Raw genomic sequence first — 16,069 nt, forward strand, 5'->3', positions numbered from 1 at the left:
AACTCAGACAGCTTCCCCAACAATGGATGTAAAGCGAAGCTTTCCATTTAGTTAATTACACGGGGGTGTAATCCCGCATTATTATCCTGGGCAAGCAGTCAGTTACAGTTGTGACTGTTACAGTCGGATGGACAGAGTTAACTACTACACACAGACAATTTCTGAGTAATGCTGGAAGGCGCCCAACATTCGTAACTCCGTTACAGCTGGCTCATGTTGGCATACAGCAGCCATGCAGGAGAAATCCGCATACTCCCTCCGTGTTTTGAGTAAGCTGGCTTTAGCAACAGCTGTACTAAATACATTTATAATTTGACTGGTGCCGTACAACTCCCATGTACGTGCCACTAGAATGAACAGGCAAGCAACGGAAGAGTTTGTAGTAGAGCTGCACGTTCTTTTTCAGGAATGTCTGTGTTAGGGAAATACTCTACACTGAACCTTCCACCGAAAAACATTTAAAAAAGGACAGTTTCATTTTAAATAGTGAATTCTGAATTGTATTTAGTTTTCCACACCCTACTTTAACCCTTATTCTCTCTGGTTCAAATATGGACAGTTACAAAAAGATGAATTAATAAAACCGAAACTATTTTCATTTTTCATTGGACTATAAGCTTCACAGGATTGTCTTTTTTTAGCATGAGAAGTATTTACTGCACAGTAGAACATTATTGTAACTCAAAACACAGTATTTGTCCTCATCAGAAATGATTCTCTCTAAGTTTTCTGCAGCGATGACTTAAAAGTGCCATTCAAATTTTCTACATTTACGATGCCGCTGCCCAAATTTGCACGTTAACAACTCATTTGGAAGAAATCCTACAAAGTAACCGCCACAAAATCGTATTTCAGCCTTAATTTTGACAGAAAATGACAGCTGGCTATTATAGAACAGATTACTATTTTTTTTCCCCCTTTAAAAGAAAAGCAGTTGTCTGGAGAAATGCACAGAGGCAAATCCACGAATGCAAGGTAAGCTTATAAAAGCATTAAGAAGATTTTAGGGGACAACAGAACATCTACGATTAGGAACACTGTAGCTTACCTGCTTGCCTTAAATCCTTTTAGTTTCTGTACAAAGAACGATTCAAGAACTTCTGCACATTGGTAAAAAGGGGAGTCACTCGGATTGTAGTAACGACAGTTATCAAAAATTTTGGTCATGTCTGCCACAAACTCCGTGACCTTTTTGTAGTAACGTTTCAGTATTCTTTCCTCCATGGTGGCAAGGTCTTTAAAGAAACCAGAGATCATTACAATGAGACATTTTCGTCCCCAACAGAAGTTCACGTTGTCGAGGTTACGGGAAACAAAGCCTGTCTGGGTTAGCTGCTTTTCCAGGAATGCTGCCTGTGACACGGTGACACCAGTAGGGCTCCTTCAGAACAAACACTTACGCATTAATACGTTGTGTACAGCTACATTAAAATGTAAGTATCAAAACGACCTTGGAAAACTTGGGTCTTTTGCAGGAAGCGATTTGTTTTTTCAGAAGAAATTGGGGGTGGGTGGGTGGGGTGCAAGTCGGACAATCTGGATTCAGTTACTTGTACTTTATTTTCTTTACAGCTCTCACTGAGACCAAGAGTATAAACCTTCCGATTATTTTTTATTTGAATTCATGACTTGCTTTGAATGAATTATCAATTTTCAAGGGCATATGCACATTGCCACATGGCACAGATGAAAGATTTCAAGTGCAGGATCATACAAAACGCTAGTGCTCATTCTTACTGATGTCTTAGACACATTGATGAGACCAGAATGGTGAAGTAAGCAGTAACTGTCCTATTTTAATGCAAATGTAAATTAAAAAGAGGGACGAGAACTGCCGATGATAAATATAGCTGTCTAAACGTACCGTGGCACTTTTAGCTGGAAAGAACAACGACCTGCCTTTGGAAAATGCCCTTAAAAGTGCTGACATTGAACAGCCAGCAGTGCCAGAATGTGTGAAAACAAGCGCAGACAGGCCTGCGTTACCCAGGGTGTTTTACATATATTGTATACTTACAAGTGTATTTTCCTGCTAGTTAAGTTAGAAAGGGCTAAACGCACTTTTGTTTACTCCATTAAATCTTGATATGTTTAATTAGATCATTATTTGAGCCTTCCTTATAAATTTTAACCTCTATCAATTATGGAATAGAAGTTGTTTAGCCTTTTTATAACAGCACAATCCTGAACTTTGGAACAGAAAAGGACACAATTCCTAAGCAAATTATTATTTTCAGTCAGCATACTACAATTTTGTCAAAACATTGAAGTTAATTTCCCTATCTCTAGTATCAGTAAGGAGCAGGTGGGAAGGCTCAAATGATACACTAGGTCTCATTTAGACAGACGACAAGGTATTGGTTCAGTAGCTGGAAGGAAAGGAGTAACATTTAGTGACACCATTTCGGGCAGGAGGTAGATTTTCCCAAGACGTTTCACATTCCAAGCGTTTATCGAGCTTACTCCTAGCTACCGGGCAAGGTCTAGTAAGATCAGGGTAAACCAGTGTAAAGCTGCAGTGCTTCCCGCTTCCGCCCCCCTGCCCCCCCCTTGAATCAATTGTTATTCATTAGCTTTAAAGACAAAGCACATGTAATCCAAAATCTAGTATACTATCTAGTCAGATGGAAATAATTTTAAGCTCCACCTTAAGCTGCGTGTCACACAACTCTATGAGCACCACTTCCTCCTCAAACCACAGAGTACATACTCCACACTTGTAGGAGGAACTGATGCACAAAGGCAGAAAAAATCCAAAGCAAAACATGGTAGATTTATCCTCTTGAAATAATTTTAAACCAGGAATTCTATCCTACTGCTGCACTGAATTTCACATTTTGTATGTTAGACTGACAGTATTTAGGGTTAAAGAGCCAGCCTAGAGGTAGATATGTTAAATATATAGATAAACCTGCTAAATGCATCAGTGAGAAATCACGTTGTTTCATCTGCCTCACTGCAAAACCTGTGTATTTTGCAAAACACATCTTTAAGATCCCTGGATGCAAATGGTCAGCAGGTAATTAATTTGATATTCAAAAACCTAAATCCACCCACTCACGCTGTTGCTCAGAAACACTCACCCATTGGTTCTTTAATAACACCATAATAATCTGGTGCATCATTGGGATCTACCGGTTCTAGGAATGGCCATGCCATTTTGTGAGCCTGTCAGGAAAACAAATAACACAAAACAAAACAATTACGTTACATTAGCACTATTTAATAGCTAAATATTTTCATTATACTTTTATCTGTTGGAGTTGAACTTAAGGAAAAGCGCAGTGTTAGGTAACTAGTTCTCATCTATGAGTGGGGAAAGCTTAAAGCTTGGTGCCAGTGGCCGAGTAGTTGGGCTTCAAACCAGGAAACAACGTGAAGTTCGGGCTGAACAGGCAGCACGGAAAAGCAAGTAATGAATTTACGGAGAGTGCCTGGCACTTCACACCTAGAAACTGGCCACTGTTTTCACTTTCAAGGACTCTAAAATTAATTTCCTTTCATAACGTCTGCAAAATATAAGACAAAGCAAAATATTACCCTTTGAGGATTTCTGTTACCACAAATTATTTTACCAAAATTCTTCACAGCTGTAGCAGAAAAGGCAAAGGTACTAGAAGAGGACTCAAAGCCTCCCCCAAGGCTCGCCAGATATGCGCTGTACAGTAAAGCACTCCGTTTGCTGCAGTCCTTATTCTCACCTGTAAGGAACGTAGCACTCTTCTTAAACCTTCATAATCTTTATCAGTTAGTGGACTGAGCACAGTCATGGCATCTTCTGTGGACTGACATTGTGGACACACATATTCATCAATGAGATCTGCCTCACTTTGTAAAATGCCAACACAGCGCCCATGATACCAGTTCTGACATCGGTCGCAGCCAATGTAAAATCTGCAAATCCAAAAAGATGTTAGTGACTTGATCTACTTAATTCAAAGGTCACATTTAAACACATAAACCTGCAATCTCCTGCACACAAGCAGATACTTGGCACGATTAAATACAAGCGTAACATGACAAATTCTAATTACACTACTCAAACTGCTTTTGTATTTACAAACAGGCTAAATTACAGACCATTTCAAAATTAGTTCCTAAATTTTATACTACACACTTTCAAGCAATCAAGATTTCAAAAATAATTCCTCTGCTTTAGAGTTGAAAGGAACAGTGTAATGCCAGAAGTCTCACCCAACCAGTATTCCAAAACAATTCAAGATGCATTTTGCACAAACTGCGCTACAACTAGGACTCTTGTTTCACTCTGTACAAACATTTTTCATAAGGAAGCTTCAGTCTTGTAGCTGAATACAGAAGGGGTATTTCTATGACAAGGCCTTACAGTAAAAGATACCAACCGTATACCCCCATACTAAAATTATGCTTTCTATCCAGATCAGATTAAAACACACACACACACAAAAATCCGCTAAATACTACATTTGTCTTTTAATCTGTCTAACCATCCCTTGTTAAAGACAGAAAAAGAAGTAATCCCAAATTAAAGTACAAGGCGTTTAGAAAAAACAAAAACAAACCAAAAAACCCCAACCAAAACCAAAACCCAATACATTTTGACCACCCTGAAAATTTCTCTTTTCCTAAACATTTACTGTATAGACACATTTTGGAGAGGAAGACAATTACTGAAAAGCAATTTGTATTACGAATGAATACAACATATGCAGAGTAACTTTTTTTTTTTCTTTTTTTTTTTTTCTTTGCAAGGAACAGGTAACCACAGTCAGAGCAGTTTGCTACCTAAACATTAAATAAGAGGTTCTTATCAGAACTCACTGTGACTCATCATAAGGTGTTCTGCAGATACAGTACAATTCCTCACTGCTGCCCTCTTGTGCCCGTTTACAATCATTACAGATGTACACATCCATTTTCTTAGCCTCCTTTTCTGTGATGCCAACACATTCTCCATGATACCAGTTAGTACAAAGATCACAGCCAATATAGAACCTAAAAGTATTCACAATGAAAATGACAATGTAATTGTCATTTCAAATGGCATGGCACTTTTCCCTGCATTTCTCTCTGATGCGCTTTCTTGCTGCCCTGCGTCAGTTATCTGTCTCTGTTTCCCTGCTTCCTAGCATTCTGTCCTTACAGACTAACATCTCATGCTGCAGCTGTACTGTCAGTAAGGTCACTGGGGTCAATTTTAAATTGACATTTCATTAAAATGCACAACAATATGTAACCAGACTTTGACAAAACTGGGCTAAAAATGTACGTCTCCAACGTGTGTGTGAAAAACTGTAAAAGGCACAAAAAGACAAGGCCAAAGAAAAAGATTTACATTTTCAAAACCGTAGCTCAAAGGCCACTGAAACATTTCCTTTAAGATTTGAAAATGTAGGTCTCAGTTAATTTAAAAAACAAAAGCAAAGCGCAAACACCAACTAGGAGTTACAAGTATACTACGAAGAACATGCATACCAGCCATGTGTAGGATACATATTGGTATAACATGATATGAAAGAAAATGGGGCCAGGACATGGTTGTCATACTTGTAATTTTTTTTTTTTTTGAGGGGGCGCATACTGAAAACCAGATAATTAAACTACTCAAAATTGCAACAAATTGGAACGTGGACTATTCTGCAGAAAATAATGTCTACTCTCAGACACAGCTATGTGACGGAACCAGATATGGTATGACACAAAGTGAAGGGAACCAGGTACGGAATCGTATGAATGGGACCTTGCACAGAATGATGTGACAAAACTGTAAAATATTATGCAAGGATGTTTGTCATTTTGTGTATGGATATCTCAAAACATACCTATGACTAGTGACAATCAACCAGATGGGCGAAGTTACACATCCATTCTCTCTGCCTAAGCAAAAGCAAGCTGACTCAGAACCTTGATCTTCCCGGATTTTGGCGACCATCCCCACCTGCCACGCGCTGCCGTATGAATTACTGCCATCCTAGTTCAGCCTGCCAGCACCCCCTGGACACTGCGCACTAGCAACAGGACAGGAGCTAGCACATGTTCCACAAAACAAGCATCTCTAATTTCTTGGGTCCGTGCATACACTCTGGTACTCAGATCCTGCCTTTTCTCTTAATTTTCAGTCAAACAAATCCTAAAAATAAAAGTAAAATAATAAAAATAATAACAAATGACGCAACCCATAAAGAATAGATAGATACAGCTCCTTCTGACAACTACCAACAATGATTCAGCCTGCCTCCTCTTCCCGTGAAAGACTGTGTCTCTCTGCCCCTGGTGATGCGGAAGCACATTTACGTCTAGGTGTAGGTGCTAAACCTTGCCACTAGAATGTGGAACAGGTGTCACGTTATGTCACTTCACAAATAAGTCAGAATCTAAGTAGGAATCTTCAAAAGACACCCTTCCTGGCCATCCCTGGAAACATTATGAGCAAATCCCTACCTATAACCCTGGAGTATCACAAATGAAAACCAAACATAAAGGGATTTCCAATAAAATACACAACACGGAATGACTTTTGAGGATTTACTACATCCTAAAAAATGCATAGGGTATTCATAATATATCACTAATTAGCTTTTCAAGCAGCACATCTATCTTTTTCTGAAGTAGAAAAGAGACACCGGCACAAAGAGAAGCATCTGATGCCTATGCATATATATATTTGAAAATAATAAAAAAAAATGTTTGCCAGAAAACTGTTTTAAAACTTGACTAATCCCTTTCCAGATAGTGAAAGGTTAATGTAGTTCAGTAGCACAGTCATCATTTATAAGAACATAAAATTCAGGATTCACAAAAAGCAAAGCAGCAAAACTGAATCGTATTGCTAAGGATACTAAGTCATTAAGATTTCATTTTCTTCAATTTTTGTTCTGTGCATTTAAGCACAGCTCTCGATTCAGGCTACCAAAACTCCCTCTATAACCACGTTTTTCATTGGCTTACTCAAACGCCCACCAAAAAGAGTCTGTCTGACAATCAAAGCCTTTTGCTCACAGAATTTGTTCATCTCCTCTCATTTTTGTGACCGTTCCATCGCTTACTAACAACAGAAGCAGTAATACACAGACCTTTATTCGGTGTCACAACAAAATGAGAACAGGGGATCCTCCTGAGTTTACTGGATTACGGGAAGTCTAACAACGTTATGAAGCGTGACTGGTGAGGTCCCTTAGAAGTAACACCAGGGCACCCCAGTCTGCTGTGTCTACAGAAATGGCAGCACAGAGAGCAGTCCGATTTCCCACACTGAAGTAACGATGTCATGGTCAGAGCTACTGAACAACCAAGATCAAAAAACCCTGAAGACCTCAACTTCATGTATATACAAAAAAAATTAAACAACACAAAAGGCTAGAAGGAACCTCAAGAGATCCTCTAGTCCTGACCCTAAGCTTGGAAGGAAGAACCATTACTGGAGTGAAAGCACTACTCCACCTCTGTGGTTTCTTTCTGTTATCAGCATTTAAACCACCACCAAACGGCATCAATTAACACTTTTCGGTATTGTTACTCGTTGAGCGGGTACATACTCACTTGGAATTGGTCTGAAGTCAAATTTATTTTACATACATCTCTACACAGCTATCCGATGTTAACCATTACCAGCTACTGGATGTTAGGCACTTCTAGCTTAAGCAGGAATGTGTAACGCTATCTCCCTGCAATCCACGGAATCTTCCACTCCACCACTTACTAAGTTTCTTCACAAGCTTCGTACGTAATATAAATATTTTCTCTCGTTCACCGTCAGAATCAAACTACAGAGAACTGCAGTTTTCACTTTGTCAAATGCTTACATATTCATTATTTTATCAACCCTGGGATGTAAATTACAACACATGGAAACCATTTCTACCTGAAACATTGTCCAAAGTGAACTGCAGCCCAGTACCTTCGAACCCCCTTTACTGGCTACTGACTTACAAAAAAGTCATTTATCAGAAGACGGTACCAAAGCTATTTCTAAAGAACACCAGCTGCTTGTTCACGAGAAATTGCTCAAACCCAATTGTCACTTGCTTCTGAGGCAGAGGCAAAACGGCAAAAGAAAGAATAACAGAGCGGAGGGAAAAAAAAAAAAAAAAGAGTATGTGCATGTGAGACAGAAAGGTCATACAATGGGAACATGCAAACAAGTAGAAATATAAATCACATACATTAATAGTATAAATCAAGTATGTTAATAGTTTTGTAACTGCTAGTGGAAAAGAGAGACTTTATTCTTTATACCTTAATGATCATTGCAATAACACCTGATACTCTTATCTCCAATTCTAGAACTACCTTGCACTAACAGCTAAATGCTACACCTAAAGCTAAGGATACAGAGGAAAAGGCTGCGGCATTCACTACTCACTTAGACTCATCGTAAGGCGTTTTACAGATGCAGTAAAGCTTTGTGTCCTTCTTTGTTTCCTTTGAGGTAGTAGAAATCATTTTCTTTTTCTTGGACTTGGAAGCTGACGAATCTTTCTCCTCATCTCGCTTTCTCTTCTGGGAGGATACTGGCATTGGGACTGTGGTGGAGGAGGAGGAGACGACGCTGGCTGCGTGTTGCTGTGGTGGTGGTGGTGGCAGTGGTGGCGGCGGCGGTGGTGGTGCAGCGGCAGCTGCTGCGGCTGCAGCGGCCGCCGCGGCTGCAGCAGCTGCAGCTGCCTGGGCTTTTTCTTTTTCTTTCTTAATTTTAGTCAAGTCTTTCTTTAGCTCCTCCTGAAGCATATTAAATGAATAAATAGAGAGGAAGGCACTTCATATGATTATTCCAGGACAGGCTTAAAATCTAGACATTAAGCACGGGGATGTATCAAAAGAAAATAATTAGAGCCATTTAAACACACAAATCTTTCAACGTGCCTAGCCTACAGTTCACATAACATTAAGGGATGACACACTTGGCCTACTGTGGCCCACTGGCTGTAATTTATCAGAAGCTGTTTTAACAAGGTAGTTTCAGTCCAGGTGAAAAACAAGCACTATAAAAGGCCTTAAATCTAGCTTCGCAGAGACCCAGGTATCTACAACCAGAACTTCTTCCTGTATGTTTGCTTAAAATCTCACTGAGCAAACGGGTAAAGATTAACACAGATACATTCTCCCCAGCTTAAAATCAAACCAGTCTTTGAGAATAACTGTCCTTACCTGTACTTCAATTTGTAGATCCTTGTCCAGAAGGGCTCTTTTTTTCAATATTTCAGCTTTCAGCTGTTCTTTATGCTTGAAAAGTAGAGCTGAGAGCTTAGTAGCATTCTGTTTACTACGCTTCTGTTCTACACTCTCTTCTCGCTTTCGTTTCTTAGCTGCCTGTTTTTCTTCTTTGTCTATCTTATCCAGAATATATTTCATCACTTGGTTGCACACAATCATTCTGGGAAGAAATAAAGAAAAAGTACATTGTGCCGAGCTGCCTATTTATCCCCAGCTGAGATTGCAGAATCATTTCATTCTCCAGCCTCTGCAAGTTGCAAGCTAAATTATCACGTTTCCTAAGATGTACAAGGCAAATTTAGTAACACACATTGTTCCCACTCATACTTTTTTACCAGAACACCACTGGGAGAGATCAAATCCCTAGTTAGGCTCAAGCGGCCAGTCCCAATTTCATTGAACTGGTCCGAGTATAATTGTTCCTCCCCTTCCCCTATAAAACTCCCAACAAAGCTTAGGCTTTAGTACAACGAGAGACATTTTCACTCAGTTCAGTTTTTACAAACAAGTTTGAAAGAGCTGGATTTTGTTTATGCTCGTGTAGGATGAAAGCAAGTTGGAAGCCTGTGAACTCTCCTAAAACATACGTTTCTACTCTCCAGTGACCACCAAATATTACTAAGCTTTTGTGTTTTGGCATAAGGACTGACATGTTTTTCAGTGTATAGAATTCACAATAAAGCAGTTGCCAATTTCTTCACTGATGACAACTCAAGATTAATTTCTCATCCGCTTGTTGTACACTCAACCACAAATCTCTTTTCCTGCTCACTTGTTCTGCAATTCGCTTATTTTGCTTTACATTTCAATTAGAAAATGAATGTATTTTTGTTCTTCTGAACTTCCTTTTCCCTTCCCATTCTATTTCAAACCCACTAGAAACTAAATGCTTCTTGTTGCCAGAGTGACCATGAAAAATAACTCCCGTTGACATACAAGCTGGAAGCAAGCAACAAAATAGCAATGGGCAGGACAACCAGCTGCTGCTGGCTCTGTAGTCTTAGACTCAGACATACTGCCTTTTGATAGACATCTGTATTTCGATGACATATGAAACATCCTAGTGGTTTTGGAGGGCCGAGGGCCATACCACTTTGTTTACTTTGCTCTTCTTACCTGCACTACATCTACTTGATTTAGTCTGTTTTTTCACCAGGTAGGACACCCAAATTACATTTTTGGAGAAGAAAAAAACCCACCCAAACTATCAGTGACATAGAAAAACAGCTGTACTGCTTCTTCTTCTTGTTATTATTATTAATTATATTGGACTTCTGTTGGTCTAAATACCGATTTGGCTGTCTGACACCACTACATTAAGAGTATGTCACAATACATCTTACTCTGTGCAACTGTGAACGTTAAGCAAGTAGCACCTACTAATATTTTTGTAATCAACTAAGCTTGTACTCTGATTTGATGACCAAAATTTTATAAAAGCCACTACTCTTTTTCTTACTGACAATACACACAATTGTGATTATCCAACTGAAGCAACTGCACGAGTGAAAAGGTGTCAAAATAACCCCAAGACAAATGACAAACACTCCAAATCTGTGTGTAGCAGCTTTAAGCGTAAAATCTAGTTTGTCAAACAGAACTGCCTTCCAACTCTTAAATTTATTCTGTAGAGTGGGATGTACAGCAGGTAAGAATGGAAATAAACTGCCATGATAAAGAACGAACAAAACCCAGGCTTTTTTGCAACAGAACAATTAATTCTCCATTCTACCCTTCTTTTAAGGATGGTTTTTTTACCTTAAACTTAAAATCTGTGCCCAGCTTCACACACATGCAATACATTTAACTTTAAAAACATGTAATCAAAAGAAAATCGAGAGTATACAGAATTCAATTACTTTAAGAACATGGTTATAAAAAGTTACTTTTGAGTGTTACTTTAAGCAATTTTAAAATAGCAAAATTTCTTTAAGGGGCTTTTTGTTTTTTTAAAAACCAGTGTTTTATTACACCATTATAAGATGTTATAAATGCAAAACTTTCACATCTAAAGATGCACTATGATGCACATTCACCTCTGATTTTCCTCCCTCTCAGCTGGAGTCAGTGTCTTCTTTTGTTTCAAGTGTTCTATGACAGCATTCTGTTTCATAACCACCTGTAGGATGATACAGAATCCAAAATGAAATATGAAAAATTTAGCCAGTATTTCATAATATTACTGGGAGAACCAGGACATTTCCAAAGTTAAAGAAAAAGTTAGTGTTATTTATTTCAGTAAGTGACAAAATAGAACTGGTTTTATCAGGGGCAGTGCTTGTTTAAGGCAATTATCTGAGAATTGAAAATGAAATTGAAAACTAACACCATTCTCCCTCCCACACAGAGTAGGATATTTTGCTTATGTTGAGTTGAAACCTAGGGACTAAATGTAAACTGACAGTATTTCTCCAGTGACTTTTTTTTTTTATTTTAAAAAATGGTCAGAGTCTATTTTTTTTATATATATATGTATTTTTTTAAGCCCTGCAGCCATCCAACAGCATTACATTTCAGATACCTCTTTGAAACCTCAGTTTCCTACAGCAGGCAATGAAAGTACTGTACATGTGTTCTGAACGTCAGCTCTCCTATCTATAACCTATCTTTCCTGAACTGAGAATGAAGATGTATTGTCCCAGCAGCTAGTGATAAGTTGAATCAAGGCACCAGAAGACTGCAAACATGGTACAATTGACTTGATGTGCTGAATTAACTCAGAATATTTAATGAAATTGCCAAAATGCAATCGTGCACTAACTTTGAAAGAATCAAATTAACTGCCTATCAAATGTATTAACATTGTTAACAAGAACAGGCATTTAAAATGAGATTTGTTTCATTCATTAAGTTTTAATTTCCTTCTGTTAACTTTACCTGTTTCTGGATAATGTCACTTTGATTAGAAGCCTGAAGGGTGTGCTCACGTTTAATTTCTATCTGTTGCTGTTTTTTCTTCTGTTGCTGCTCCCTGAGCTGCTGAACTCTCTGCAGCTGCTCCTGAACACTAGCTGCTTGAACTGTTACCACATTCTGAATCTGGTGAGCCTGTACTGGGCTAGTTTGTTGGATCTGAATAGGTAACTGAAGCTTGATCTGCTGGGGCACACTGCCTTGTTGGGCTTGTATCTGAGCCACAACATGTGACTGAAGCTGAGAGAGAACTTGAACTTGTTGCTGAAGCTGAGGCACTGTAATAACTTTTGTTGGAGGCTGCTGAAGTTGCAGCTGAGGACGAGTTGGGGATTGCACAGGAACCTGATTTAAACTCTGAGTAGTTGGAAGGGTTGAGACAGAAGTCTGAACCTGAGGTTGTGATTGCTGCAGCTGAGCTTGAATTTGTATGGGAGCATGGGGCTGCATCTGACTCTGCTGTTGGGTTGTAGTCTGCACCTGAGCTGGCGGCTGAGGCTGGGCTTGGGACTGGCATTGTGGGAGGACTGCCGTCTGCGGCTGGCTCGGGACTTGCACTGGAGACTGCCCTTGCGCCTGGGGCTGTGCCGGAGACTGAACTGGAGATTTAGATGTCTGTGCTTCGGGTGTGACTGGAGAGTCAACAGAGGCCAAAGTCTGAGGCTCAGGCTGGGGCTGGGTTTCAGACTGCGATGCCGGCGGAGCTGCCGGTGGCTGGGCCAGCGGCGCAGGCTGGGTGCTCTGATTCTGCACTTGAGGCTGGGCTTGCTGCTGACTCTGAGGCTGCAGCTGAACTGGCGGCAGCGCTGATGTTGGCTGTGCCTGTAGAGCTTGCTTCTGTTCCCCTGTAGCTGCGAAGGAGAAAAAACAAGTATTCCATTCATTTCAAGTGACGTGTCTACGAGCCTTACTAATTTAAACCTTTTAGAACTACTGTAAAGCTCTAGACAGAAATTCAAGAGATTTCTAAGTTTATAATACACTTCCAACAGATTTACTGTAATAACAGACCATCTCCAACTCCAAAAAAACTCCCATGCTACTGAAATTGAAGCTTTTTATCTGCTGAACAGAACAATGCTTACCCGAGGTTGAAGTAGAAACTGTTGTGGTAGTTGTGCTAGCTGTAGTAGCAGCTGCTGATAGTGGGGTGAAAAGAAATCTCTGAATTGTACCATTTGGCATAGCTGCTTGCATAAGCTGTTGTCCTGGACCAGGTATTACAGTCACACCCTGAGGGATTAATTGTAATTGACCAGTAGTTTGACCTTGTCCCTGAATTACCACAGTTAATCCTTGACTGCCACCCTAAAAAAAAAGTTAATATCGATGCATTAGTGATAAAATTCTTAAACAGACTTTGTGGAAAATCAGAAGAATTAGCGTTTTGGATTTCAGAATTCAATACTTTCACCACTTCGCACATTCCTAAAATCCAAAACTAACATCTGAGACCCTGAAATAATAAAATACCCTTTCAACAATTCTATCATCAACAGATTACTGGGTTGGAGTTAGTTACACGTATTTTCATCCAAACATTGACAAGAAACCCTAGCCAGAAAGCAGCTAAAACACATTATCTTCGTTCCTAGAATTTGCAAGCAATAGAGAGCATGGACAGTTTTAGACACACTATTAATTACTTTCTGAAGAATCCCAATAGTTTGTGCAAAAGTCCTCTGCGTTCAAAACACTTCCTTACCACATATCAGATCCTACCTACCTGTGAGCTCTCATGACTGGCTGCTCAGCTTGTAACATATTGTGAATTTCGGTTGCTTAAGCTGACACTTAGGTAGCTCATGACATCACCCTCAACTCAAGTGACGGAGAAGGCAGAGTATTATCCCAACACATAGATGCGTAACTCCACATTTTGTGAACCCACTGAACAGAGTAAGGTCCCTACAAAAATCCTTCTAAGTCTTCTGGTGTGAAAACAAACTCTCTGAGAGTCTTGTTCCACATAGCAAAATCTTATCTGGCAACAAGCAGCTTGTACGTAACAATCATTTACATATATTATTTATAATTTGAAGAATAGCTGTTGTGGTAACTCACAGAAGTCTGTTTTTACGCTATGCTTGACTCTAAAGTATTTTTTGCTGACAGACCTTCACGATCTAAGCAGAAGCTCTAAGAACTTTTTCTTCCTCCAGTTCCAGATACTGTAATTTTTCCTCTGGATAACGTGCATGAAAACTAAACCTTCACACGAAATCAAAAGATAAGGAACGAGCATTACATTCTGAAGGTCTACAAAACAGGCCATACAAAATAATTATGTCCCTTACTGCTATTAACGCAAAGACTTTTTCCCATATCGCTAAACTTTTCTGATGCTGGTTACATTACCGGGGAATACAATAGGAGGTGATATTTTAAATTGTACATATACTGTTTAAGCTTCTTTCAGTCTATAATTATGCTACTATGGTCATTCTAAATGAAGGCCGGAACATAAATTTATGAGCAGATACATACACTGCTGAAATCCAAAGGCTTGATAAGGATTAGCACATTTCCACACCCAGAGGCTGTAGAAGCTTTTACCTGTCCTTGCGTTAGTTGTGTGAGTTGGGCCATAGTAAGTTTCACTTGTCCCTGCTGAGGGCGAGGGGGCTGCGATGGGGGCTGCGGCTGCGTTTGCTGAGGTGGTGTCCCAGGACTTGTGACAGTCTTCTGTCCAGTGCTGGAAGAAGCTGTGCTTGTACTAGAAACTGCTGTGGAGACAGGCTGACCCCTAATTATTTGAGTCACCACTTGCTGTGTCTGACCTGTAAGAGAATAATTTGTGGTAAGAAGCATATTTCCAACATTTTAACCATCAGCACAGCAAACCTCCAAGTCACAACAACTCGCAATAGTGTACAATCAGACAAGCGAAGCAAATGCTGCAGGTTGCACATAAATTTTCTTTACAAACCATTTGCCCTGTGTGGTTGACTGAAAAATATCTGCAAAGTATTTTCTGTTTTAATTCAATTCACATACTTAGGGAGTATTTCAAACACTTAGCCTGCCTTTAAAAACAAAACAAACCAAACTTTCTCAATGCATAATTATTTTAAACTTCTTTGTTTGTTTTCAAATGAATGGACTTCAAAATGAGTACTAGATTTTCCAGTGTCAATCATAAACACCACTGACAAAGCCTGCAACCAAAACATTCAAAAGTCAGAAAAAGCACCTGTTAGAAGTCAAGCATGAAAATGAGGTATTTTTGTATTGAGACGTATGCTACAGAAAGTATTTATGAAGAAACAAACCATGGATGTCACACTGGAAATTTATATATTAAAATGAACCTACTGGCTGGAAGAATACCTTGTTGCACCACTACAGGTGTTCGAATGATGGTTTTTCCAAGCGCTGACTGCTGAAGTGGCGTCCGTATTACTGTCATACCAGGGCGGAGCGGTGTCCCTTGCACTACCTACATACACCAAAATGAAGAACATGTATCACCTTGTGAAAAAAGCTGCTGGGATAGGCCCTGAAGTTTGGGTTGGTTTTGCGTTTCTTTTAATTCCAAGATGCAAGCAGATCCAGTATTTTTTCGTCTATGTCCACACCACTAAGGCTTACCAAGCTCTGAACTATTAGTTTTTCCAATTGGAGAGAATTGTATCTCCTTGGAATAAAGGATCCATAAACTCTATTGCTGAGATGAGCCAAACACATTGAAACGTGACTATAGAGAACTTTTAGTATCTGCCAATAACTTAAGATATATGCATCCACATTTTTTGCATTAAATAATCAGAAAAACATCTTACTTGTGAAGTGCTTGTGGTTCCTAACGTCCCTGTGGTATTTGGCCTAATGGTTACAGCTGCTGTCCTTGGCTGGAATGAAGTAAACGTTTGACTTGCACCTGTAGTTGATGGAATGATACCCAATACCTTTTGCTGAACTTGAACAACACCTAATTAAAGAAAAATTGAGAATCGTTAATGACATA

General features: G+C 39.4%; 1 protein-coding gene across 14 annotated transcripts in view; it reads right to left on the reverse strand.

Annotated features, from left to right (window-relative positions):
* Positions 1–16,069, reverse strand: part of BPTF (bromodomain PHD finger transcription factor) — a 56,504-nt gene that overhangs the window by 1,902 nt on the left and 38,533 nt on the right. For 7 of the 14 annotated variants that reach the window (XM_040581987.1, XM_040581983.1, XM_040581984.1 and 4 more), the window contains 12 exons: positions 15,885–16,033; positions 15,418–15,541; positions 14,659–14,882; positions 13,188–13,410; positions 12,067–12,953; positions 11,226–11,308; positions 9,124–9,349; positions 8,342–8,694; positions 4,801–4,974; positions 3,702–3,894; positions 3,084–3,168; positions 1,049–1,235 (listed from right to left, as the gene is read on the reverse strand). In XM_040581987.1, coding sequence (XP_040437921.1) covers positions 1,049–1,235; positions 3,084–3,168; positions 3,702–3,894; positions 4,801–4,974; positions 8,342–8,694; positions 9,124–9,349; positions 11,226–11,308; positions 12,067–12,953; positions 13,188–13,410; positions 14,659–14,882; positions 15,418–15,541; positions 15,885–16,033 — 2,908 coding nt within the window. The remainder of the gene's footprint in view (positions 1–1,048; positions 1,236–3,083; positions 3,169–3,701; positions 3,895–4,800; positions 4,975–8,341; positions 8,695–9,123; positions 9,350–11,225; positions 11,309–12,066; positions 12,954–13,187; positions 13,411–14,658; positions 14,883–15,417; positions 15,542–15,884; positions 16,034–16,069) is intronic. The other 7 variants (XM_040581989.1, XM_040581980.1, XM_040581986.1 and 4 more) reach the window with 5 other exon arrangements.

Source organism: Falco naumanni, chromosome 1 (genome assembly GCF_017639655.2).
Source record: "Falco naumanni isolate bFalNau1 chromosome 1, bFalNau1.pat, whole genome shotgun sequence".
Classification (NCBI taxonomy): domain Eukaryota; kingdom Metazoa; phylum Chordata; class Aves; order Falconiformes; family Falconidae; genus Falco; species Falco naumanni.